Source organism: Trichoplusia ni, chromosome 11, assembly GCF_003590095.1.
Source record: "Trichoplusia ni isolate ovarian cell line Hi5 chromosome 11, tn1, whole genome shotgun sequence".
NCBI classification, from domain to species: Eukaryota; Metazoa; Arthropoda; class Insecta; order Lepidoptera; family Noctuidae; genus Trichoplusia; species Trichoplusia ni.
In genome coordinates, this window is record NC_039488.1 from 1,541,753 (window position 1) to 1,569,293 (window position 27,541).

Here is a 27,541-nt window from a genome sequence, read left to right on the forward strand (position 1 = left end):
ATGTGAGTGACATGACCCCCGGATGTTCCATCAGTTGGTACTTCACATCTAAAGAATGTCTTCAAACGAATTCACCAGCATCAAACTGTAATGATAATGAGGTGAGTTTATAATAAAGAAGCATTTTGACAGGCTTCGGCGGTTTTAAGATTACCTACATTTTTGTGGTATATTTATTGCATTATTTTTTTATTGCATTTTCCGCGTAGTACTGGCCTAGCAATAGTCCTATATTACAATCAAGGAACATAAAAATATCCCGAAACCAAGAATTCAAGCTTCTCCTAAGCGAAGAACACGCTTTTAATACACAATAAAGTACTCTCACGGTAACCTCTCTTTAAAACATCGCGAACAGATTATTAACAAATAATAATCATAAGTACGATGTTAACAAGTTCACAACCCGCTATTAACATGACAAGCATCGTATTATTCGGTAAAATCGTTCCAAATAACTTGGATTATGAGAACAATATTCAATTATTTAGAACTAGCTGTTGCCCGCGACTTCGTCCGCGTGGTTACAAGATATAAATACATTCACACAATTCCACATTTTCCATTGTTTCGTTGCTCCTATTAAGTCGCAGCGTGATGGTATATAGCCTAAAACCTTCCTCGATGAATGGTCTATTCAATACATTTTTTTTCAATTTGAACCAGTAGTTCTTGAGATTAGCGCGTTCAACCAAACAAACGAACTCTGTGCCTTTATATATTAGTATAGATATGAAGGTCGAGCATTTAAGTAGGTGCTACGTCGCGTGTTTGAAGTTCGTTTCGGTCATTTTCATGTTTGTACCGTATTGTAGAGCGACGGTTTTATGGACGGTGGTCGGCTTTTGTTTGTATGGTGTGAAAAATATATCTTAATTAGAGTATTTAGGTTCAGTATTTAAGCTACTTGTTATTCTACAAGCTGTGTTGTTTTCTTTTTCATGTTTGTGTTTGTTACGTTTTGAGGTCTTGCCAGGTAATTGAAGTTTGCATGTGGATAGTCACTTTTCGCAATTTCTTTAATTTCTGAATATTTACGTTTATTCGGCTTTTTTGTATTGAATACATTTTTTTCAACAGGTGGTTTGAAAAGTTAACTCTTAAAAACTCTTCTTTATATCGAAAGCTACAAGAAAATTGTATCATAAATGCAACTTGTGTTTAATTTGGGAAGGTCTATTTGTCGTTGATCTGTCATTGGGTATATGGTATCGAACTTGTATGACGTCAGAATTTAAAATTCACCCTCCCGTCTCGTTGCTTTGACCTTGACGGTAACACAGGACTGACCGCTAAACATAAACAACATGTCTACCAAACATATTGATTACAATACAGGTAAAGGTCGTTACCGAAATAACAATGTACCATAATTTATTTTTTAGCTTATAATGTAAGTTAGTCTACGCACATACTTTAAGTAAGAAATGGGAATCGCACATTGAAGGATAGTTAAAAAAGTCAACTATACAGGGTGTCCAGGTGTGTATTTCAACTTTTAAATGTCTCTTTTTCCCTGATCTGTTATCACTTGGCCTTTCATCCGGTCTCAGATTATCGTTGAGTTTTGGGACACCCTGTAGGTATATAACTATACATAACTTGGTATTATAAAATCTGTAAAAAAATCGACTGTATAGCAAATTCTAGCAATCACAGTTCTTGAAATACAGCCGGCTAACAAACTATAATGATAATAGCTTTCTGGCAAAGAACCCTAAAACTCCAACAAAGCGAACCCATCTGATCCATCCCTCCCACAGCACGGGACACCTATATCCGAAGCGGTAAACTTTTATTCCCTCGAAGAGAACTTTCTGAGTGAGCTGACGGATTATTCCAATGAGACTGGCACCAAGCCGGTGGTTGCCGAGCTCCGGGCAACCGCGGGGAGGGCGCGGGTTATCGCTGAGTGCACCTGCACTAAGGCCTTCAATTGTACAAGCGAGGGATCTGTTTATGCTGAAGTCAACTTCCAAGTAAACGATGTGCCAGACGCTGGAGATGTCTTGGTAAGTTTTAGAAATTTCTTTGGGGAGAATAATATTGTTTGGAGGTTCAAATCAGGTAATAAAAAGTCTGTGAATGAACGAGTAAACTGTGAACTTTGAAAAGAGTAACTTATAAGATTATAACTATTTGAATAAGAGGATTTTGATATAAATTAGGAGAATATGCAGAGTAATGCATTCACTACTAGGTAAATTGACCGAATATGATACTTTACAAGTAATGACCTGTTCTAACAAACACTCGTAGACACTAAAAGCACACACACAGCGGTCAAACTTCTTAATGCACTTTTTCGTCTGGGATTAAAAATCCCAAATAAAACCTTTTTATAGGTGATGCCTGAAACTGGTACAGCTATGGAGACGGTATTCCGCATCAGTACGCTCGCCATCGTTGACCCAAACAGTCCATTACGGTACTCATTCTATAGCAGATTGAATGGGAATGATACTGTGTTGTTGGGCACGTATGTCGAACACTTAGCGGTGGAGACTCTGTTGCCATACATCGGTAAGGTTTTCCCAAATTTTAATCAATAACCGGGACAGATAGGTTGAACGCATTTTATCACCAGACTACTCAATTTACATGAATATGCATGGTGAATAGTCACCATATAGACTTTGATTTCAATGGTCTTCTTCTTTTCGGTTGTTCATATTAAATATACCTACTTACCAATTTTTTGGCCCAAAATGCACAACAAAACACAATGAAACGCGAATGAATACATAAGTGTTTACTTATACTAATAACTTTTCAGATGGCGGTACAGAAGTCTGGGTAGAAGTCTGTGATTCTTTGGGAGCCTGCTCTACTGGCAACTCTACAATAGTAACACTATCTAAGGGTCAAGCCCTCACGGTAGACACATTGATACTGGATGCTCAAGCGCACCTTCAGCGATGTGAACTTATGATGCTGCAGAGATTAGCTAAGACTGCACTTTTTACTTATTCTGTGAGTATATTGAGACTATTTGCGAGCGAGGCGACCTAGGTCTACACAGTAATTCTATTTTCCAAACTACAGCCACAGTACAAAGTTTGACTGCACGGATAGCCGAGTTTTCGACGTCACCACACCAAAAACCCGCACAGAGCGTCTGTTGCGGGTCACATCCCCGCGTAGGACAAGCGTTTATGTGATTCATGTATGCTTGTCCTGAGACTGGGTGTCTTTGTCTTGACACAAGCACAGATTCCTAATCGCGAATTCGTAAAATGTTACGCGGTAAATAAAGTGGTAATAGCATTCGTGGCCTCGCGTACAAAGGACTTAGAAGGTTTGAGGATTATATGTAGTAATCCTAAAAAGCGAGTTACACAAAAGTAGATTATAGTTTAAGGTAAAAACATGAAATTATTGTTATAATTAAAATCCTTTACAACAAAACAATTACTGTCTACAATAAGTAGATTGACAGAAAAGTGAATGTTCTTTATAATTTGTTAATAACGGATTAAGAAGTTATTGTCTGTGTAGGTTAATACATCAAATAAGGGATTAGCCGACAAAGGACCGGGCATATTTGACATATCTTTTGTTTTCGTTTAGGTACGTAATCTACCAAACCTCCTTGTCTAAATTTCTATTATTCTAGAATCACTTTTAATGACCCTGGTTTTAAAAATAAATACTCCGTACTTTAACTTAAATTACTTTCACCTATTTTTTGGCTTCTTTGACAAAATATCACTTTATGCGTATTTTTTTCAGAATGCTGGTCAAAATGAAGCTCTTAACAAATATAAGTCAACTGTGCGTGATTTTCTCGGTCAGGTGGATAATATTTGTATTAAACGAGACTATGAACAATATTCTAAGTTTTCAGATTGGTTAACAGAAAACGGAATCGGAAAGTAAGTTAGAAAAACTGATGTAAACATAACACTTAAATAAAATCTGATTTAATTTAACAATAGAAACGTTTTATTTTTTGGACTCATTTTGAGTTAAATCTATGCGAATACAGAGCGCCGTTTTATGTCGAACGATTTATAATAAGTGACTTCTGCAATACTTAGGCCAAAAAGATAATGAAACTCTACATCACAGATATGAATAGATACAACCGCACAACTGAAAACAAAATTCGAACCAGCATCAGCATTCAGCAGTTCAAAACTACAAATACAGCAAACATAAAATCATCTCGAACATTGTTTGAAACTCTCATTTTTAAACTAAACATACATAGTTCTAGTACATAATACGAGCAACATAAACGTATTTACAAGAACAAGAGCTCTCGCTGGGACGCTTGTTAGCGATACGCCAACTGCAGCGAGCGCCGTAACGACAAAGCAATACGTACGATACTTACCTGTGGCGCGAGGCATAAGCGGTAGCGAGGATTAAACCGCGGATTCATTATCTGTTACAATTTTGCTAAGAATGAGGAACTGCCCACCCTGTGCATGAATATAATAAAAAGCTATGCTGCAATTACATACTAATTACTAAATGATAAGTTTGAAACAAATAAGGCACTTGGTTTTTTTCCTATTTTGTCGAGTTTCTTTAAAAAATATAGAAAGTTCTCAGCCTGTTTGTTGAATTTAATAATTAACGTGTTTACGTAATTAATGGCGATCGTAAACAACAGCATAATTAATGTCAAGTGTTTGTCATAAGGAGTAAACAGCCAAATGTTGTTCGCTTTAGCTAATCACTTGTTTTTAGCTTATTGTAGCATATTATGATGATTGTTACACTTTTCGACTGTACAAATAAGGCACACATGACGTCTGTAAGTTCTTGCTGGTATAGTCAAAACAATGACAAAAAAATAATTCCATAAAGAGTACCCTAAAGAATTAAGCTATTCTCAGAAATGCTTTTTTGATATTCGAACACGTGTCTACGTTCAATTTAAGTTAAAATTTAAAAATTCTTTTGTCAACTAAGTATGTATTTTAAATAACAATCGATTTATATAACTGATTAAGAACGGGATTAGAGTGGTAAGGTAGCAAGTCGACTTGTGATCTTGTCGCCGCGCGCGCGTTCTCCAATTAGGTCCAAGACTGTTACACAGATTGACAATTATGAATCCACCTCACGATAATTATAACATTCATAATATTACCAACAACAGTTCCTTTTCCCTCCATGATCCTAAACAGGTCTGAAGACAACAACATTTGACTTTACCTTATGACTTGCACCATACATATTATACGTGGCGGCGCGAGCTCGCGTCCTCCGTTAACGAACCGATATACGATCGAAGAAAAACCTCCTTGCTGCCGCCGGCGACGTAACTCGATATGCGATACTTATTTATACAGTAAATACTGAACGGCACTCAACAATACTGAATACTCCTTATTCACGGGCTATGGAACCTTTTGTACGAATCAAATACTTAATAGAATTGCTTTCATATTTTTTTTTATTTATGTTTCAATTCTTTCTAATAAGAAGTGATTAATGAATTAATGATAAATGCGGACAACATCACATACTTTGCTCTGAACCCAAAGAAAGTAAGCACTTGTGTTATGGAATTCAGATACAACGAGGGTACTACAAACACCAAGACCCGGGAAAATGTAGAAATGTGAATTTTTACATGGACCCGACCGGACCCCAGAGCTAGCGACACCTTGAAACCGGTGCGTACACCACTCAACCACGGAGGATTGCATGATTGGACTGCCAATTTAATTAAATACCTTCTTCTTATACCTTCATGCAAAATGTCTATTCTAGTCCGTGTGTCCAGCCGGCAAAGACTACGATGAATTTTTTGATGCTCTATTTGAAATATTGTTATTGGTTTTTTTATTGTATTTATTTTAAGGGCACGAATTATTCAACTAGTTTGTGAACATTTAAGTAACAACAGTTTACATTATAAAATATTCTACTTATATTATAAAATTAAAAAAAAACTTTATAAGTTTCTAAAATTGATGATAGGAAACATCCTAAGGAAACCGACACACTTAAGACCTTATCAAGATCGTTTTTACTTGAGACGCCTACACGCCGTTGTGACTCTGACTCATACGAAAATAAGAATAGTTTACTGTTATTAAATGATGTAACGGTTTACTCTCGCGTATTTATTGAGGTAGCCCGACTAGTTTCGGACCCAACCGGAGTCCTTAATCATGAGCAGACGCGGCGGGATCGCGAGTCGAAGTCTAACTACTTTACTGTTGACAGATAAACATTTTTTTTCTATTGACATTTCTTTAGTTTCACCATTTTAGAGGACAAGCATTTATTCAATTCGGATTTATTTAAGTATGACTTTTATGTAAAACAACAAAGTGGTCGCGGTACGTTCAAAGAAAACATTCTGCTCTATGATCCAAAGGGACAAGAGTTGTTGACATCATATTTGAAGAATTTGGTCATTTACGTAAATATTTTTGTTTTGATGAAACGAAAAACATAAAACAGTTTTTGGACATAAAACTTTAGAGTACTGTTATTTCGTTGTGTGATGAAACTATAATATTTAGGAAATCAGATACATTTGTCAGAGCCCAACTTTTCTTGTAATATAATAGTGGGATTAATTAAGGAAGGTGTTAAATATGGATGGATATAGGGGAAGAGGACGACCAAAGAAACGATGGATGGATTGTGTGAAAGACGATGTGGCTGTAAAGACCAGCAACAGAACAGGCTACAAAAGACACCAAATAAAAAAAAAGGTTATAAGGACAGAAGAATGAACGATGATGATCTCACTGTAAGACTCTCGTTAGATGATTTTCCCGATAACGTCAATTCAACAACGATTTAATGGGTTTATAAAATTAAGCTTTTAAATAAATTGAATGTTAAGTTATCTAGCGCCCGCTTAAAACTTAACCGATTTAAACGAAGTTAGTTTGAATCTCAGACAATAGTACTGTTTGTTTGTAAAGTACATCTGTAACGACAACAACAAGGTAATAAATTACTGCTTTTTTAACTTATCTTTTGTATTTTATTATTTATTTACATTTTGAAGTTAACTTTTGATTAGCGGTTATCCGATTTCACAATTTTTAACTTAGTTCCGTTTATTTGTTTTAAAGTGTAGGTAATACTTTTGTGTTTAAAATAAAAATGAAATTAATTTGCAAAATAAGTCCTTCTTCAATCTAAGATATAAATTGATATTAAAAAAACTAGGCGTAAACCTTAGACACTACTCTGTTACTTAGTTAGGAGAAAGGCAAAAAGTACTCCCAATAAATACCCATTCACTTTTCAATAAATAACCCATACTTTTTACGAAATTAGCTTTTATTAAAAAAAAGAAATTTAACTTAACGTGAAGGTCTAATTTGTAAAGTATTCGCAAGGTACGTTAAGCTCGTAACTACATTAAACTGTAGCGGCGTCGTAGCAGCTCGTAGCAATGCTACGATAATCGTTGTTTCAATTCAGCTACACGACTACGCGTGCAGGCATTTCACACAATGTTTACTTATTACGTCACGCGATTGCCACGTTTATACATAGCATTGTTTTCTTGTTAACACATATACACAACACGCAAAACTTATGCTCTATTTAAAATATTCTAAGTGTGAATGAACCTTTTTATTGTACTTTCCCCCGAAAATATATCTACATATCTAAAAAGTATAAACAAACTACGTCATAATTTAGAAGAAACACCCTTAACTTAGGTATATTACTTATTGCAGTAAACACCCTATATTTCTTAAAACAGGTTCGGGAATTCCAAAAAGGTTGTATACTCAGGTAGAGAGGTCTCATAACACCTATTGTTCTAATTACGAATATTAAAAACAAAACATTTGCACAGAACAATAAAAAGTGCAAGTTCTTTATAATTAGTTATTAGCGGATTAGCGAGCTATTGTCATTAAATAGATCAGTAGGGGATTAGCCGACAAAGGGACAGGTATATTTGACACTTGGGTGTTGTACAAGGCTGTGACGGCTTGTACTAAGACGGATGGTAATAATACTAATAATGAAAGCAAAGTTCTTTGAAATTTTTAGGACTTTGTATCATTTCAAAAAGCTTTAAATGTATGGGTTATAGGAAGAGTTCTTGATAGAATAAGGTTTATTTCTCTTTGTGCTACTTCGTATTTTGAAATCAACTTTTGAACTTTGAATTTACTCGTATATATGGACATTGAATTGGAATCAATCAGGCGTCCATGATAAATTAAATAAAGGGGTAAGTAGTAATTAATTAAATTATTTAATCAGTTTCATATAATTACTAATTATTTCGGAATGTTACCAGTCTTATCAGTTTCAAATTATGCATTAATTAAAACTATTATCATCAATTAAAAAAACATTTATATACGTTCGTATGTGAAATATTGTATTGTGCCCAAATCATTTTCTATTTTAGTATGGGTGGTTTACAAACTTTGCCTATCCTATCCTGTATCATTGTATTTCGTGTTTTCTGTCCGTATGTCGTGTAATATTTTTCTATTCGTTATGTGGTTGTTTATTTCTCTAAAAGTTTACACCTAAAATGCACGTATTTAAATAACCAACTATATAACAACGTTGTTTTGCTTATCGAACAACCAAATTCTAAATCCACGGTAGTACAAATTCTTTGCAGACAAATATTTGAAGAAACTTTTCTAATAAAATACTGGTAAATACTTTAAAAACTAAATCCACTCAAGGTAAATCTTCCACACCGCATTGCAACCACCCGTATTCGAGTTATAAACCTATTGGATGCCTATTTCAATCCTATTGTTGACTTAAACAAAACCTTAATAAAAGCCTTACAAAGCTTAACATGTATTTACGAACCAGTCCAAGAATTCAGCTAATCTTAAAACAATAGAGCGCTCAGCCAATCAGGGCACGCGAAATCTTACCCCCACCCAACCCTTGCACCCAAACCTGCGCGTACGCAGGTAAGTATATAAAGTAAATCGTTATGTTACTCGTCTCATTATTTCGTTTGTCGCTAATTAGTGCAGACCATCCCTTAACACTTTAAATAAAAAAATATAAAATTAGATAAGTGTTTTAAAAAAATATAAGTGAACAATATGGGAAACAACAAGGTAAACAAAATTATTTTTAATACTTTTTTGTTTTTCTTTTGAACTAGATCTTTATGTGTTGTGTCATGTTAACATATTTTTATTTATTTTAGAAGCAATCACAAAGCGACGCAGACATACCATACAGACGTCGCGGCAGACCTGCCGGAAAAAATCGGGTCCCGCTTTCTCTAGTAAGTAGTATACCCCTTAAATTATGGTTATATATATCTATCGGTACAGTAACATGAAACTAATGTTTGTTTGTTTACAGGAAGAACGACGAGCCCGGAATGCCCACTATGAAAGAGAAAGACGCAATGAAACAGCTGAGGCAATGGCGGACTTAGCTGACGCTGTGAATTGTGATAGCAACGTGAGTTAACACTTCCGAATACTTCCAATGCCTTATGATAAGGCTTGTTTCGTTTGGCATCACAATTTAAAGCTGTTGTGTTCTTTTTTTTCTAAATTTTATTTTTTTATTCTTCAGATTTCTAACGCAGACCTCTTAGCGACAGTTATTACTAAACTCCAGACAGCCACCAGAAAGACCCCGTCACACAGTATAGAAGATCTGGTGCGCATCAATTCTAACCTAGAGTCACAAAGTATGTATCTAAACCTTAAATGTCCAATGGAGTTTTTGTAGAGTTCTTAGCTAAATTTTCTTTCTATTTTCAGTTTCAATGCTTCAAAGCCGATTGGGTCTCGACGACGATGGTGTGGAATTATTAGATGAAGGAAATAATGTACGTATGACTTGAATACATGATTCTATTTAATTTGACATTATTCAGATAACTCGAAAATTAATTCTATTTTTGGTTAGTACTAAAAGTTGTACTGTTTTCAGGACACGGTTCCAGTTCAATCACATTCAAACTACGAGGATGGTCAAAGTTTCTACGCCGAAAACAGATGCTCGAAAAACCAGGTAAGTGTTTACACAACACCTTCAAAGAACTCGTTTACTTAATCCATTCTATGACAACTGCTAACTTAATGTTTTTAATTTTTTTAGACGAAAAAGCGAAAACGGACAGAACATCCAAATTCCGAATACTTCCAACAAGAAAAACGAGCAAAAACTCAAACTCGAAAAGCATCAGAAACGTCATCTGATTCCGGCGTAGAGTTACGAAGCCACACAGTGTCCCCGCCACAAATGTGCTCGCAAGAAGACACCCACTACTTCACACCAAGTGAAGAAATCCCAGTGGAAGCTGAAGAAACACAATACATCTGTCAAGCACAAATAGACATGCAATCAGAATTGTACAATCAACTTTTTAATAACGACACGCAAAACCCTGAGGATGCAGCCATTATTCCCAATTGGGACTTTCCATCTACATCAACACAGGTAGTTCCCTGTATGGAGACCTTGACTCGCTCGCTGGTCGAAGTCCCATCCATAATCTCGCCTCAAGAACCTCCCGATGTGGCCATCCAACAGCCAGTTCAAACTGGTCCCCCTGTCTTACATGTTATGGAGCCTGCTGCCGATTTGAACACCGAAGAATGCGATTTGATACTGGACCAAGAACTGACCCTGGACTTCCTAAGTAAGTAACAATCTTTAATTTCTCTGTAATTGTGAACTGTAACCTCTAAAATCAAGATGCAGAAGTTGACATAGATCCATAACTAACATTTTTTGTTGTTGTTCCAGCTGACACCGAGAAAATTTTGCTGAACGATATAATTGGCTCAGAACTCCTGGATATGAATGTTCTCGATACCGTACCTGAAGAACAAATGAGACCTTATCCACTTGAGGATATCTCAGGATATTGAAACCCCAGTGATCTTCCAAGGAATCTGACCTCTTGACTGTGTAATTGAATTGTGTTTCTGTTATTTGCATGTATCCTTAATTGTGAATTGAAACGATTGGAATAATACAGCCGAATACTGTTACCAACTTAATTTCTTTAAAGTCTCATGCCGTCTCTGTCTTTTATATAAGTTACACGTTAAGGTGTGGAGACAGATAGACTTTAAGGAACTCCTTAAAATAGGTTGTTTAATGTATTCAGGCGGTATTTTACGGTTGATCGCATGTTACTGGTAATTTATGTTTTCAGCCATAACTCCTTTTTTTAAAGCGATACTAATGACAAAATGTAGCCATTAACGCGTCGACTGTCAAATGTATTAACGTTTCGTATAAAATGTACTTTAAATAATTTTCTTTAATACATTTTGTATTAATTGTAACTTGATTATTTAATTGTGATTTGTGTGTATTTTGACATTGTTAACAGCTGTAATTAATTAATTTCATTGTGATTGTACTGCGAAGTACCGAACGAATGGATTTTGAAACAGCTAATTAAATACATGTCAAATGAAAGCAAAAACATTTTTTTCATTTATCATCCCACAATTAGTATCACCGTTAAAGGTTTTCCTAGAAATGTAGGGAATTATCTATTCTGGAACACGTTTATTCCAGGTACACTTATTGATGTTGCCACTGTCATAATTAATAAGAGTAATCTGTGCAATGTCGATGCTTTAATCCGATTAGCACGCTTTTGTTCGATTTCAGTGGAAACCGATAATTAGCTGTCAAAAAATTACATTATAAATTACAAATAATAATATTCTGGTAATCGATTAGGTAGTCAATTACTATTGTTAAATGTAACGAGTTGTAATTACGTAGCAGTGTGATGCCTACGTGCTGCTACGAGTTGCTACGCCGCGACGTGAGTGAATCATACCAACAGCTTTAATATTATTCAGCTAGTAATGAGAATAGTATATATCTTTAACACAAATTCAATAAAATCCGAACGAACTAGGTGATAACTACGTGATTATAAATATGCCTTAATAATAAATGTTTTATTTTTATTAAATATTTTTAAATGCTCTCTAGCATTAGATATAACTAAACCGAGCTAGTAAAGTTTATCATTATGTAGGTATTTACTTTAAAATACTCCCACACTTTGGAATTAAGGTATTGTGCCGGAATCACAACATTAAGATCAATAAGTTTTGACGCATCTTTACTTAAAATACTATGAACTAGTGGCACACGAAAATAATCCGAACAATGATCGACTTAAAGTCCTCTTTTAAACCAGTCATATACTTATTGGATACCGTTTTTAAATCCTATTGTTGCAAAGGACCATAAAAAGTTTACATAGGGTGTTAAACTGAGAACTAATAAACATTATTGTAATCTAGAAACAATTGAAAGCTCGTCTTTACAATTTTACTTTAGGCTTTGAATTGGGGCAGGTAAAAACAATATAATATCGTATGGGGTAGTGGACGAACGCCGCGTCTAAAAGTTTTTTTTATTGCAGTTGTGGAAATGCAATTGAACACGGCCCTGGAGCCTGCAAATGCAATCTAATATATAAAATTCGTGTGTCGCGGTGTTTGTAGTCCTTGTACCTCCTCCAACTCGACAGATTCACATAAAATTCTGTGTAGGTCTAAAAATCGGACAAAATCTTTTTTTCATACTCCCTTTTTTTTAATTCTCTCGAACTAATTTGTATAGCAAAACAATGTTTGCTGGCACAGCTAGTATTAATATGGAGGGAGGTGGCACACAAACATGGCGGGGCTTTATGAGTCTGTAGGCTTTCTTCCGACATAACTGAGTTCTGTTGCAATCCAATCGAGATCAAGTTGATTCCGAAAAAATACTCTAGCACTGATTTGTATCATAGTACGAATTGGAAATATGCTCGATTGAAAGTTTACGACGATAATAAGTATAACGGACTCGCGTATCGATCTTGGTTTAGAAGGATACTAGGAGGAACTTTAACATTTCCGGACCGAATCGAAAACCGAATCAAAATAAAAATAACATAACCAAATCAGTTTCGAGAGTAAGCGTTCTGTATCTATGCATTTATTTTGATGAAGAAAATAATCAATTCATTATAACTTTAATCAAAGGCTTTAGGTGGATAAATTCCGTTTTTGTCTACAACCTTTTTTACCGTGAAAATAAGCCTAAGGTTTCGTTATATTACTCGATATTAGAAAAACGAGATTATGCAAAATGTAGGTCTCAACCGATAAATTAAACTTACAACCCTGTTAACGTTTTAATTATGTAACAATTATTGTAGGTATATCAAAGGTACCTACATTAGCTTAATACTTATGACTGTTACTATTACTGATTGTATTAGTAATTATTTGCAAAGTTATTCCTAGAACATAATTAAATGTTTTTTTATCAGATCGACGCAATAAGGCCAAACGCAGGATTTTACTGCTTCAAAATACGTTATATTTTAAGTCAATCTGTGTAGTGTATAGATATATTATCCTCCAAAACTTAAAACAGGAATAAATATAAGTTCGCCTGACACTAACCGCTTCCTACCCTAGAGTGCGGCGATACGTGAGAAAAAAGAGTCCCCCCTAAACAAAAGGCTACCAACCACCAATCAGTACTTCGCGAAATCTAGCCCAATAAGTCTGCAGATAATAAAATTAGCTGGGCTTAGCTTAAGCCTGCAAACAAAAGGATTACTTACAGGTAATATGAATTACTGCTATTTCTATAAAGGTCGTAGTTACCTTGGTAATAAAGAAAAGGATAACTCATGGGGCGGCCGTGAGAGCCTTATTAGGTACTTTTTCTTAAAACGTGAGATCTTGGTGGTGCCATTGCTGGAAGAATAGGTTAGTAGTTCCTTAAGTAAAACGTGTTGCTATGCTTAGTAGGTAGTAGAAAGTAGGTGTCAAAAGCCGAGGAGGTAGTAGTACCTAGCGTCTTTAAATTACCTGAATATATTTCTACCTACTTAGGTATTATGAATTAATAAGGAGCTGAAATTTCATTGTTTTGTTGAAATCTACTCTCTGTCCTCAAAAAACTAAGAGTTTAAATTAAATGTTGTTTGTGTTAAGTGCCTTTCTCGATAGACTCGAGAAAGGCTTTATGTGCAACACAACGATATGGCCAACATATGCAGAGAGAGACAGAATAAGGACGAAACCGCGGGAATCAATCTTGTTGTTCGATTTTAACGAATCAAAGCTTTAGTTTTGTGTGATTACTCAAAGAAAATGTATTTATAGTTACAAAAATAACGCATAACCAGTTAGGTAATTCCATATAAACAGCAAAAATACTTCTAGCATAATTAGCGCAGTAAATCAACAACTATCGAAAACTGCTGATTCAGAGCACCGACAGTCAAACCGGCAAATACCGAAATACCCGGCTAACAGATGATCAGGGAAAACGAAATAAAACAAGCGAAACGAAGTATTGCATAGCAAGCGATCCCACGCAATCTGCTAACGTTAGCAATAAATATAGGACAACTACAATAAAATGAAGTATTTTCAGATAAATTAACTATGTACAGTAATTTCAATGGGTAGAGAAACTATTTGAGTAAGTATTTTAATAATAAATAGTAGGTAAATCAACAACTTTATCAACTTTAAGTCCTACATGTTTTGGTATACGGTAATAGTGCGATTTCTGTGGGGGAAAGGAACTGGCTAAAAAGTTAAATACCTAAGTAAAATAGTATTATCAATAGAAAATTTGTTTTATTACTTATTTATTATATTATCAAGAGTTATGAAATTATATACTTTGGAACTTAATTATCATACCTTTGATGGCTGCACAAAAGCTTTCCAATGTCACAAGAACCCGTTGACGTTTGTTAATAGGGTGGATAGAAAATTAAAACCAACATTTAACAGAGTATTTATGTATATTTTTAGTTAAAACTATTTAGTCTTCGAGAACAAACACATTATCCGAAGGTTCACAATAACTTTAATCACTTAAAATATTTATACCTAACATTTATTTGCAATGACATAAAAAATAAAAAAATAACCTTAACTAACACACATATTGCACATTATTCCTATAAATATATAGGGTCAATGATGTTTTTACGATTTATAAAGTATAGTGCATTTGTGTTGATCTTAATAAATTGTTCAAGAAGACTAAAACTTATTTTCTATACACTTAATATTGTCAAAACAAGTGTCTGTAATTAACTCATTTAATTATTTTGTAGGTCAATGGTTCGTTTCACATTGATTGTGAAAAATTACATTAACGTTTGTTTTTAACCTATACTAACACTTCAGTATCTTTAATTTATACATAATTAATAACCCACCATCGTTCGTAATCGGGTTAAAAATACAACATGATAATAATATCATTTATTAAGTTCAATTTTCAATAGAAATTAAGATACGTTCGTTAGTATAATTATAATATTTATTCAAGAATTCAATATGAAGTGTATAGATATCAAAATGTATAGTTTACTTAATGTAATAATTACCTAATACAACTTACATAACAGTTAGAAAGATGAATCACTCTCAGCAATGACTGCCTTTTAATACACGAATAATTAACAAAAGTTTGTAAAGATTACTATTGCAGTTGTGGAAAAGAGAAAGCTTTCTACACCGTGTATTATTCTATCTCTTTCCAACAGGTGCAAACTTTAAGTGGTTGAGTAGGCCCCAGACACATACAAATTAGATCTTAGTTAAGCTTGTTTTTATCATAATTTTGTAAAGTAATATTCGATTTGTATTATTAAATACGTTACGTCAATTAGGTGGGCGACTGTTCATTAGGATTTGAACTTAATATCCAAGTAAGTCATAACGAATAATTGGTAAGCTTGTTCTTTTTATAGTGTGTCACATTCGCACAAAACCATGCAACCGTTTTCGACACGCGATGTTGCATTCGTTTCGCTTGGCTGGTTAAGACGTTAGTAACCTCCTTGCGTGTCGCTACTTCGAAAGACACATCTTTTTACTTATTCATATGACGTCAAACAATTCTTCTACAGTCAAATATCATTGACATCATTATACAATTGTTAGCCTAACCTTTGATACGCTCAGGTACAGCGCTGTTTGTCTATTGCATAAAATGTCTGGACACCAAATGCTGTCTAAGAATACGCGGTACTGTATAAATTACAATTACAATCAGACTACTCAAAATTAAACATTATCTGTATTACATTACAACTTAGATTCCATTAATGATTTTACATTTAACATTATGCAATATCGAGTAGATTGTAGTACATAAAACATTTAAAATCTCTGGTTTAAAAATTTCTTACTATATACAAAACAAAACAACAGAGATATGATTAAAAGAAGTTACTCTCAGTAAATCTATTCAGTGTACACATTTAATATTAATTACTATTTAGACGAAACACTAACACTCTAGACATTTACCTAATTTATGTAATCTGTATCAAAAATATATTGTATTGGAAAAGTAATTCTTTATTTAACAGTTTATGTGTGATCTGTTATCATTGGCCAAGACGTTCATCTCACAACCAGGCTTAATTGCTAGACATGACTCCGTTGATCTTGAGTTTCTTGACGCGGCGTGTTGTGGCCTCGCCGTCCGAGCTGTCGGTGTCATGTGAGTCGCCCTCCGACTTGACTCCGAGCCCTAGCTCGTGAGCGTCGGAGTAGTTGCCGGATTGTCGGGCCTTCTCTAATGCTCGTACTGAAAGAGGATACAAGATTTTTGTATTAATTATGTACATATGTATGTATATCTAAATGTGAACGTTGAATTTTTAATTAGGTTATTAAGCTAATTCTTTCCCACAACTATTTATGTGTGTGTTAAAATTTGGATTTAGATTCTTCAGCTCCTCACGTAAAATCCTAACATTAAATTAAGTGGGATAGAGCCAAATTGACTATTTGGAGCCTTTTCGTCTCCATAGCATCCGAGAACACTAAATAAGCTCTGTTGTATTTTTAAGGTACTTGTGCTCAGTTGCCTTATTAAATAGTTTTGAATTTCTAAAACACGTTAATGCAGTACTTCTATATTAAATTGGTAAACTTACTTTGTGACTCCAGTATTGTATTTTGTCTCTTTAAGTCATCAATATCCTGTTGGTGTGAATTGTTTTTCCTTCTCATAAACTGTATGTATTCAGCTGCCTTTTTTAATATTTGTGCTCGACTTGCCTTAAATAAAAACACTATTTGATAAAATGCTGAAAGATTGAAAAATTATACCAAAAAGCAATTTATTAAAACAATACAATTTCAAAATACTTCAGATTAATTAATCAGTTTTATAAGCATTTGAAAATGTAATTTCTTAACACTGATGTTCCTTAAACATGAAAAATGGTATTTTTTATAGAATATCTCCAATGTTAAGTCAACAATATAGCAATTATGCAGTCATTTGAATTTTAAACACACTAATAGATTACTGTACACATAACCTTGAATTTCGCACACCACTCAACTATTTATGGAACATCATAAAAAAAAACTTAAAGACTATAAAAATAAAAGGTCAATACCACATATAAAATGTGAATGCTTACAATTTTTGAACATACCACTTTCTCATTCTGGAGGGCTGGTACCGATTCCCTTAATGACGTAAAACTGTCTTTTATGTGGTCTCTCCGTTTCCTTTCTAACGCATTATGGTGTGCTCTCTTTTCAGCCTGTAAAATGTAATTTAGGTTAAGTTGTTAATTAAATATTATGTATACTCCATTTGGTTAGCTACAATGATAAAGGTAAACAATCTTGTCTTTACTTCTAGGGGTATATTTGAATTGGTAAAAGACGTTTTTGTTTTCCACTGGTTTTTAGTCACATTTTACATTGAAACCGAGTTTTAAACAAAAATACACAACAAGATTGTTTGCTTTTAGTTAGGTAACTAGTAAAATGGAGTATAGATTTAAGCAGTTTATTTAAGTATGTAGTATTCATGGGCCTTTGTGTCAAAACAAGATGATTTAAGGGTGTCTCAGACATTGTATAACATATTCAAGTTTGTAAGTTATAGTACTTCATAATAATCATAATAGACAAATAAGGTATGAAGGGTAAAGCGTATTTGTCATCTTGTAGGTAAGACTGGCTCGGAGGCTTGGACTTGGAGACTTAATTAGTATTTCAAGTGTCAACTCTTGAAATAGTGGCATAGTCATACCTGTGAGTAATAACCACTTCCACCGACACTGTTTCTAGCATGTGAACGAGAGTCCGAGTCATTTTCAGCCTGGAAATGTGCAAAAGTTTCATAAGTATGCAACAAGTACTCATTGAAGAAAGGATCCTGAACTGCAAGAGTTAATATCATATTCCCAATTATTGTAATCTGCATTTTAAAACATGAAAAATTGATATTACTGCTTAAAAAGTCCAAGGCCATTTTGAGTGTAGGTCTTGTACCAATCTAAATTAAATTGGTAAAGTAGTTTTGTGTTAACGGTGGACCAGGCAGACAGTGCTACTTTCACATTTCAAATAGTATAAAAGGTTCACATTGTTGGATCAAATGGACTCTCTATATAAAAAAAATTGTTTGCTAAAATTAACTCCCTAACTTGAAGCTGGGTATTATACTAAAATAAATTGCTATATATCTTGAAACAATCCTCAGTATCTGATAAATGCTGTACTGCAAAGATGCCGAGAACACGCTACTTGTCCATGTCAATTCTATCCCTATGGTAAATAACATATGCTTGAAGATGATTGCAGACCCTCACAAAACATAAATATGACATACAATGTGTTGCTTTGTGAATGTTAAGTGTGCAGACACACTATACATATTCCCAAGGTTTTATTTCTGTTAGAAACCATGATTGGTCATTATTGTGGAAGTATATGGTAGACCATTATAGAAATAACATTAATTATAAGAGCTCACAGAATGTCACCTACTTGTAATCCAGTAATATTTATTAATAAATACCGACTCAAGGGCAATGAGACTCCCAAGGACTCTCAAAACCTCAAGACGGTGAACTTATATTGCGTAGATCGGAATGTAAATAATTAATACTATGTGACTTCAGATTAGGCATTGTTACGAAATAACTAAAGCATCCCAAACGAAAACGTTTAAAATAGTTTTATGCCAATGAGTATTATCCGCGTAAACACCAGAAATCATTCATTTTAGCACAAACCCAATGAACTGTCAAATTAAGCAAACACCTACATCACTTTCAATATCGATGTCACGATCGTCGTCACTCATCATTTTGAAAGAGTTCTTATCTAAAGCACGGCTAAAATTATTAGTAAACAATCATGAGTGAAATGCACTAGTACAAAATCATACAAAACACGCGTTATTTATCCTTTCCAAACAGTACAAAAGAACGAAATTGAGTGGAAAACGCGTGACAATGACAGTTCCGATAAAACTACCCAATTTTGTTGGTAAATTAAATTGTGTGACAACTGTGCGCGACAGCACTATACAAATATATCTAAGATAGAAAGAGTTACAAATAAAATGTAAAGACATTTTAAATAAGCAGTATAAAGAAAGTTATTATTTTTTTAAACTCTTATCGACTTTGGCTTCATGGCTTTTTCTAAATGTTTAGATTTTGTCAATGGCCTAATGGTATTTCCATGAGTTACTTAAATTGATATTAAAAAATGTAATCATTATCCATGAAACAATAAAAAAGAGGAGCAAACTTTACAATTTTTAGCGCGTTCGTAAGCATATTTTTCATATTTTTTATTTTTGGTTTACATTTCTTTAGCATTTAAATAATTTAATCATTTTCCAAGAATGAAGATTATAAAATGTTTTTATTTATTAAACTGTTTACATTATACATAGTTGCTTTGCATAAACCCCGCAAAACTGTTTGCACAGTTTGTCTGTGGTCGTAATGACTTAATCTTATTAACTAACAATTTTACAATTAAACTTATTCTATCTTTTAGATAATAACTAAGATACTAACAATATATATTTTTAAGATAATACATTCAGACAACTTTTCCTTTTACTTGAATTGTTATGAACTTGTAAAAAATATATTATTAAATGTTTTTGTTGCTCTATGTATTTACGTAGTACCCAAAGCCTTAATATCCAAGTGTACAAAAAAAACACAATGCAGTAGTGTTAGCGGGAAAATTAAAATGTTTTATTTCATTCCTAAAAACAACAATTAAGAAATGGAGAATAAACCAAATGAGATTCATAATATCGACGTAAACAGTTCGGAGTTTTATGATAAAATTCAAACAGAAATGGAGTTTGATATGGCAAGAATGAAAAAAAGTGTTGAAGTAATTTTAAATTTGCGATGTAAGTTTTCATATACCTAATAAACGGCGCCATTGTTAGCATAAGCATTTTGATGAAACACAATTTTTTTTTAAATTTAACAAAGCCTTCTACTGACTTTATATAATTTACAACAATTTATCTATGATATTGCAATGAGGATTACAAGATGTGACTAAAATATTATGCTATAATGACACAACACGGTTTACTCACGTTTAACTATCGGGATTGCCTGAGTAGTTTCGACTTCGACCTAGGTATAATATCTATAATATTATTATACCTAGTATACCTACCTAGTCTACCTACGTTTTACTTGTCAGCTCTAGATTAAAGACTGCGGTTGGGTCCAAAATAAATAGGCAAACATTATAAATAAATACTAGTGAGAAAACGATTGTCATCCTCGCGAATGTATAAGTATTATTATGAAATAAGAAAAACAATAAGCATATTGACAAAAATAAATATATTTTAGTGGAAGCTGCAGAATTAGAAGTAGAGACAGCAGCTTTATTTCACTCGGAACTCTGGTATAATTTGCTAGATATTCAAGATGAAAATCAAGATATTTCCGAAGACGAAGACAGCAACGTCACGGAAGATGAAGATACAGAAATTACATAAGTTTGTTCAATTTTCCTCTAACTTGCAATAAACAGAAATTTCCTAGTTATTAAATTCTTGGAATTGTATGATTTGAACAAAGTTAAAGGTGAAACTGATTACAATTATGTTAAATATGCGGCGGTTAGGGTATCCATGAAATAAAATATTAATGAACTTGTTCTGTACATTGAAAATAAGGCTCAAGGTAGGTAGTACGTTTTTCTATTGCGGTGGTTTGGATCGCGCTCCCCTTGGTCTCAGGTACAAGGAAAGGGTGAAGCACTCCTGGTTTTAGCCGGTAAAAGTCAGGTAACTCTTCACCTTCCCCAGGGCCCCGATTCTACTATTTTACAATGGCCGATGAATGAATGGCAATTGGATTAATATACCTATTCTTTATTATTCTTTTAACCATTTTGCCAATACAATTATTAGAAGTTAATTGTATTGACCTTGAGTGTACCGTCCCATAATGAATTTACAATTACTGTGTAGAAAAATGTTTAAGAGAATACCTACGTAAATTGTCATTTTAAGCCAAATTTCATTCATTTATCGGCCGTGTAAATAGCCGAATTGGGGCCCAGGGCGGAGAAAGTCCATTAGGATTTCCCCGGGTAAATAAAAACAAAAAGGTACGTCCTTTGGAGTGTTCATCAGGCACCAACATAAAACCTCTGCCATGCTAGGAGCCAAAGCAAAAAAAAACACTGACCTACACTTGATACAGAGATAATAATTAATTAAATGGGAATAGTTTAATAACTGAGTTAAAATTCAGTTCATAACTCGATTCAGTTGGTACTTCACGGATTTTTCGAGGCTTTCTACTTAGGCCTATAGTTAAATAATAATTTTTATTTCTATCAGATTATAGATACAAACGTCTAGACATATTTTCAGTAAGTATAACCAATTAATTAACGTGTTGTCACTATGGTGGCATACCCGACGGTTCTGATAAGAAATATTTATGAAATCATAAACAACTCTCGTGATAGTTCCGTATAGTAATTTTATCTGAGCCATTCTTCTAAGCCTTTAGCCTATTATAATCGAATATAAAATATCTGAAACTTATTTATGATCTCTGAAAGTAGGTTGTCTCCCTCCAGACCCCACACACCTCCTTTATGTAAGTACTACACACGTTTTTCATAAGTTTATTGGGTTGTACTAGACGTCTCCGCCTTACATAAAGTGTATAACAGATAGAATCGTCAAGATATATTGACCGTACTGTAGACGCACGTCCGTCTAGACGGTACGATTGAAGTAAAAGCCTGCTCGGTGGCTAGAGCGGCCGGTCATGTCGTCTCAGTTTACAACTTTTTAAGAACACACCACAAAATATCTCAGGAAATACAACTTATTAGCCAATAAAGTACGTAACAGATAATGATTATGGCGTTAATTTATGAACCACCCAATACGTTTTGCTGCACGACATCATTAAAATTATGCACTGTGACTGATGATATGGGAATGAGATGGCACTATGAAAAGTGTAGTGCGCCGACTCTGTTTAAATGACTTTTGAAACAATTCGGGAGTTCATACTTTCGGCACGGGGTTCACAACAAGTCCCTACCCACTCAGAATCAATAAAATATCCGTATTGGTTAGTCTGAGTGGCTCGGGTAGTTTTATTTGCGTCTCATTATTTGTTTCCATAGTAGCAATTTAAAGTGACCGGCGACGGACGTCAGCGTCGATTAAACACCGGATGTTATTTAGTTCCACTACGGATCCCTAAAAACCAACTGTTGAATCATTTTAATCAACGCGTAACATTTGTTAATAAAGTAAATAGTTAGCCAGTATTGTGTTTATTCTCAACAAGATGAAGTGTTATTTAATGATATTCATTTTTCTATTGGCCGTGTTTGGTTGTAGCGGTAAATCTAAAAAACACTATTCGCCCCCGCATTGCACACAAGTGACTAAAGGTAAGAATAATATTTTTTACTTTTAGCGGGGACAAATTGTTGAAAAAGTCACTGTTACAAGAATTAACTACTACTAAGTTATCACTAATGCCGATAATTTTTCATTACATGATATCCATTATGTTCATTAGGTATGGCATATAAAGTACCATTAATCAAAGTTTAATACTGTAGGACCCATCTAATGGAGCCAATAAAGATTTAATTCTGTAAAAACCTTTCGTAGTTCATCGCCATTTATCGAACGTCTCTTCGCATTCCCGATCCGCTACGATTGCAGTTTATTAATCGTACATACGTCTTAATTGAATCGATTTGTAGAACATTTCAATGTACACACAATACAATCTCTACGGAGTTTTTACCAATTTCAGATACAGACTACCTATCCAAGTTTAAGTATGACTACCCAATCGCTTATATTCAGCCAGGCCAAAGAGAAGCTTATCAACAAGTAAGTGATACATTTAATTTTATATCCTAAAAATAACGTCTAACATCATCATCATCCACAGGCCTTGTCCTCCCACTGCTGGGCATAGGCCTCCTAACCCCTTTTTTGGTCCATGTCTACAATTTTTCGAAAGCAATAGAAAAACACTACAATTAGCTTTAAAAAAAATACAAATAATTTGTTAACAGAGTATACTATGTATGTAGATCTTCATATCAAAGGGTTATCTTTTGTTTTACGGATGGGAGTCATTGAACTCTCTAGCAAACCTAACTCTATTTCTACGCACAACACTATCTTGATAGTATGAAGTCCTCGCTCTTCATGTTATAATGTATGTTTGTAAATAAGCATTTATGTTCGGTATATTTAGCAAGCAAGATAGATATCGATGTATGACTTAAGTTTCGTAGATAGCTGTAGTTAGATTACAATTACAGTATTCATTTCTCAGATTAGACGAAGTTAAAACGGATTCAAATTTCAAAGATAAATTTAAATATTCAAGTAGGATCCTTAATCCGTTAATTTTTGAGTTTGTCCTTTACATTTGGAAATTGACTGATTTTAAAAAGTCTGATACATTTTTCTGATCGACAATATTCAGAAAACCTACTTATTCATTATTGAAAACTTCCTGCAACCTTGAAACTCTTTCCAAGCGTATTTTCTGACTGCCGCATTTTTAACCTTTCCAGCTCTTCTGCGTAAATCCGCCAACAGTGCACAAGGCAGTCACTACAGTTTGTGACTGGACAGCTCCCCCACAAGTGCAGTTCACTCTGGGCGATGAGTACATGCATGTCGTACGCCAAGACCCAACGGGCCACTACATCGGAAACGCCGTCATAACGACCTACCAACTTTGTAACCATGATTTAGCTAACTTTACTAATTCGGTAGTAGTTTCGGCTTTGTAAGTTTAGTCACTGACTCTTTGAGAAATTAAATAAAGTGATATTTTAGGTGCTGTTTAGTCCCCGCTAAGATATAGGTAATGTTGCATTTCTTTTTCAAACCTCCGATACAAAGTAGCGTTTTGAAAAGATTCAAGTGAATTTTTAACGTAACGAATACCTTTTTCAAAATGTTTAAGAGGGAAAACCCGCGAAAAATTAAATTATATACTCATTAATATTTCTCTACTACCTATGTATGAGCAGTACCTACAAGACAATATATTCCAAAATTAGAGAAGTCAAGCCAACCTAAAAACTCAAAGAATATTCACTTTAAAGTTTTTCGTAAGTATTTGAAGAAACAAATAACAATTTGATTGCAAATTGCCACGGTTTAAATCAATTCGCCTAGAGGAATAGAGTGAAGTGAATCAATGTCTCATCTAAAGTGCTTGTTTATAGACAATGTTGGAAATATTACAGTGCATATTAGGATTTCTCTATATCGGCCGATACTGTTATGTACACAGTGAACCTCATATGAACTCCTCCCACTACATCGATTTTTACGAATACGGTAAGCAGAAATTAATAGATATTATATCAAACCATCAGTTGCATAATTAATTAAAAATTAAGATATTTATAAAAATGGCCTGGCGAAACCCTTTTTAGCTCACTTTGTTTCCCATATGTTTGTCTGTCAAGGCCCTTTTTGGGTACTTCTTTACGTGGAGGTAAAATATAAAATGGGTTTTTCAAACCATACAGGGCGAGCCAATCTCCTTACACTGAGGGTTCCGTAAAATGCTAAAAATATTGCAAAGAAAATTGATCACCAATCAAATCAAGGTGAATCGACAATTAAGCCAAATTAATGCCCGTGCCAAAGTTGCTTCACCTCTTTTTCACTACCTATTTATTGTTGTAGCGGCAGCCTATAATAAATAAGTCATGTCAAAATTTTAACTTAAAGATATCACAATTCAATACAGCCTGGCGACAGACAGGTTTCAATTTCACTCCTTGAGTCCGGCAAGTGTGTTTAACTCGTGATTTTTGATTCACTGTCCGTTGACTATGAACTATTAAACTTTGCAAGTAACTTCATTATAGACCACAGGCATGTGTGAAAAAAAAAACGCAATACAAAGTACGCGATTCAATAATAGAACCATTTTTATAATGAAGTACGTACGGAGCCCTCGGTGGCGAGCCCGACTTGCTCTTGTTTACGTATAATTTTGTAATGTGAGCTTTATTTTTTAATTTCTGTTTTAATTCGCTGTTTTTTCTATTTCATAATCTAAATTTACTTATTTTACGTTTATTCAACTAAAACATTACTTACACTAAGGTGCCCATGTCGCTGGAGAGGTATTGTCGTTCCAAACAACCGGGTATACAGAACCATTCGTAGCGGTTCACGTTCAAAATGTAACGGTATGTACCTACACAATGCTTATCTATAGATTAATTTTGACAACTGTTAAGGAAGTACAGTCAACAGCACAACAGATAAATCAAATCAGAAATTCAATACTCATGAGCAGAATTCGCGTGAGACCTGTGTGGCGTCGAAGTGATTCAAAAGTATGTAAACCAAATAACCTACTAGCGAGCCCAATACAACTACGCTAATTTCTACTTTCTTTACTATTGGTACATAATATTTCTTTTGTGCTATACAAATTTTATGTATTTTAGCCTCAAAGACGAGATGTGGAACAGCGGTACAGTCATCTAAGATTGGAATATGTCAGCCCTATGTCAGCGGTAGAGATTATCTTTGATACAAAAGAGTTTTTGATTACGTTTCACGTAAGATTTCCTATATTTACTATACCCTATGGAATTGTTGGTCATTCTATGAAGTTAGCTACAACTCATACCGGAATTAATCATGTGCGGAACTCATGTCATAAGTAAGGATTAATACCATTTATCATACTGCGTAATTACTTGTCTATTAAAATAGAATGTTTTGAAAAATGCATGGATTTTAATACCCTTTTTCCCTTTTTGGTAACACCTGCACAATGGGCAATGGCTAGGCTAAGTCCGCTACGCAATATGTAACCGCATGGTTGGGTTATAAACATGACCATGTTATAACGTTTTCGCTTAAACGCTAACGCTTAAAAAGGTACTAAGAATAGGTGGTAGGAGCTTGCGCGGCACTAAAATACGACATTTTCATTTCCAGTGTTAGGTCCTCCCAAAGTACAACTAAAATGATTTATTTAATTTACAATCACATTTACGTGCGTTCGTTTTAAATAGAAAGATTTGGAGACTCCACTCCTCGTCGTAAGGTAAAATACTCATGAAAAAAATCAAAAAGACAGGTCTCCAGAGTGTTTTCATTTGATGACCACATTAACTATTTACCCAAGCCAGGAATGTCACAGATCCCTTCAGGGTCTTCTGCATCTTATTTTAAGACGATAAATGGGACGAAATGTGCAAAATACCTACCTACAAAACAAAAGGCGACACTCGGTTCAATCAAGAACTATAATTGCAATTTTCATGGTTAAAATCAATTATGTTTTCACTGACAGACAAATTAGGACTGGTAAAACTGCTTTAGATACATCTTCAGACAAGACAATGAACGATAAAATAGTGCTTTTGCCATTATTATTTCTGCTGTTACTTGAGCATATACACTGCTACAACTCAACGCATCGTTTTATGACTTTTGAAACAGGTATGTATTATTTTAAAGATATCTATTCTTTGCAAACGTTTGAAAATAAATTCGTTCGATATAACAAATCCCAATTTTGATTGCTAATGATTGACATTTGGACTGAAATAGAGCTCACGTTACAAGATTAATACAAAATCTTTATGTCGAATATGAAATAGCAAAATTTCAATAAGTAAAAGTAACTTAAATTAAAAATTTATGTGAAGGTATGCATATGGAAGGAGAGGAAATAGCGTATACACGCATGGGTTTTATCCCACCCTTCACACCACTATACATACACAATATAACCATAGCGGTAAGCGATTTCCTAATAATTTTAACAAATTTTCAAACTTAATTTTAAAATAATTTGAGGGGGGACTTGGCAGCACTACTATCCCTGCCCTTATTAAGAGAACAAATAACTAAATGTTGATAATCCTTAGGAACGCTTTTTAGGAACCCAGAGAAGATTTGGAAAAAGAATTTACCTACTTGAGAGTGGAGTACATAAGCCTTGTGTCGCCAATAAAAATAATATACAATGCCACTGAGTCCACGATTACGTTCCACATACTGTTTCCATTTCTCAACATACCCTTTGGAATTATTGGCTACTCTCTAAATGTGAATCATTCCAAAGTTTACAATCAATGGAACGATACCTCTGCAGAGACCAAGATTACAACCACTTCTTCAACTACCGCTTCCACCACCACTGTTTCTGGATTCTTGACTGAAGCACCTCTAGCACAACCTTTGCCGTAAACATAAATATTAATCATTTTCC

The 27,541-nt window shown here is 34.2% G+C and overlaps 4 protein-coding genes across 8 annotated transcripts; 3 read left to right on the forward strand and 1 right to left on the reverse strand.

The window, feature by feature from the left end:
- The first annotated feature begins 9,669 nt into the window (after positions 1-9,669).
- Positions 9,670-10,823, forward strand: LOC113498776. Its single transcript, XM_026878919.1, has 2 exons — positions 9,670-10,591; positions 10,699-10,823. Exons 1-2 carry the CDS (start codon positions 10,192-10,194, stop codon positions 10,821-10,823), a joined length of 525 nt encoding a protein of 174 aa, XP_026734720.1. The 5' UTR covers positions 9,670-10,191.
- Positions 10,824-14,730: 3,907 nt separating this feature from the next.
- On the reverse strand, positions 14,731-19,249 carry LOC113498715 (protein max-like). Of its 4 annotated transcripts, none has more exons than XM_026878837.1 (5): positions 19,045-19,248; positions 18,025-18,093; positions 17,417-17,527; positions 16,907-17,030; positions 14,731-16,554 (listed from the first exon to the last, which is right to left on the reverse strand). In XM_026878837.1, exons 1-5 carry the CDS (start codon positions 19,084-19,086, stop codon positions 16,385-16,387), a joined length of 516 nt encoding a protein of 171 aa, XP_026734638.1. In that variant the 5' UTR covers positions 19,087-19,248; the 3' UTR covers positions 14,731-16,384. The 4 variants fall into 4 exon arrangements, with proteins under 4 accessions (XP_026734638.1, XP_026734637.1, XP_026734639.1 ...); XM_026878836.1 differs by having other exon boundaries at positions 17,402-17,527; XM_026878838.1 differs by lacking the exon at positions 18,025-18,093 and having other exon boundaries at positions 17,402-17,527; positions 19,045-19,249.
- Positions 19,250-22,249: 3,000 nt separating this feature from the next.
- On the forward strand, positions 22,250-24,152 carry LOC113498620. Its single transcript, XM_026878699.1, has 3 exons — positions 22,250-22,700; positions 23,075-23,154; positions 23,853-24,152. Exons 1-3 carry the CDS (start codon positions 22,595-22,597, stop codon positions 24,072-24,074), a joined length of 408 nt encoding a protein of 135 aa, XP_026734500.1. The 5' UTR covers positions 22,250-22,594; the 3' UTR covers positions 24,075-24,152.
- A 70-nt stretch (positions 24,153-24,222) lies between these two features.
- LOC113498619 lies at positions 24,223-27,527 on the forward strand. 2 transcript variants are annotated; one of them, XM_026878698.1, is made up of 3 exons: positions 24,223-24,630; positions 26,976-27,067; positions 27,211-27,527. In XM_026878698.1, the coding sequence occupies exons 1-3, from the start codon at positions 24,519-24,521 to the stop codon at positions 27,517-27,519; spliced, it is 513 nt and encodes a 170-aa protein (XP_026734499.1). In that variant the 5' UTR covers positions 24,223-24,518; the 3' UTR covers positions 27,520-27,527. The 2 variants fall into 2 exon arrangements, with proteins under 2 accessions (XP_026734499.1, XP_026734498.1); XM_026878697.1 differs by having other exon boundaries at positions 24,249-26,766.
- Positions 27,528-27,541: the final 14 nt, after the last annotated feature.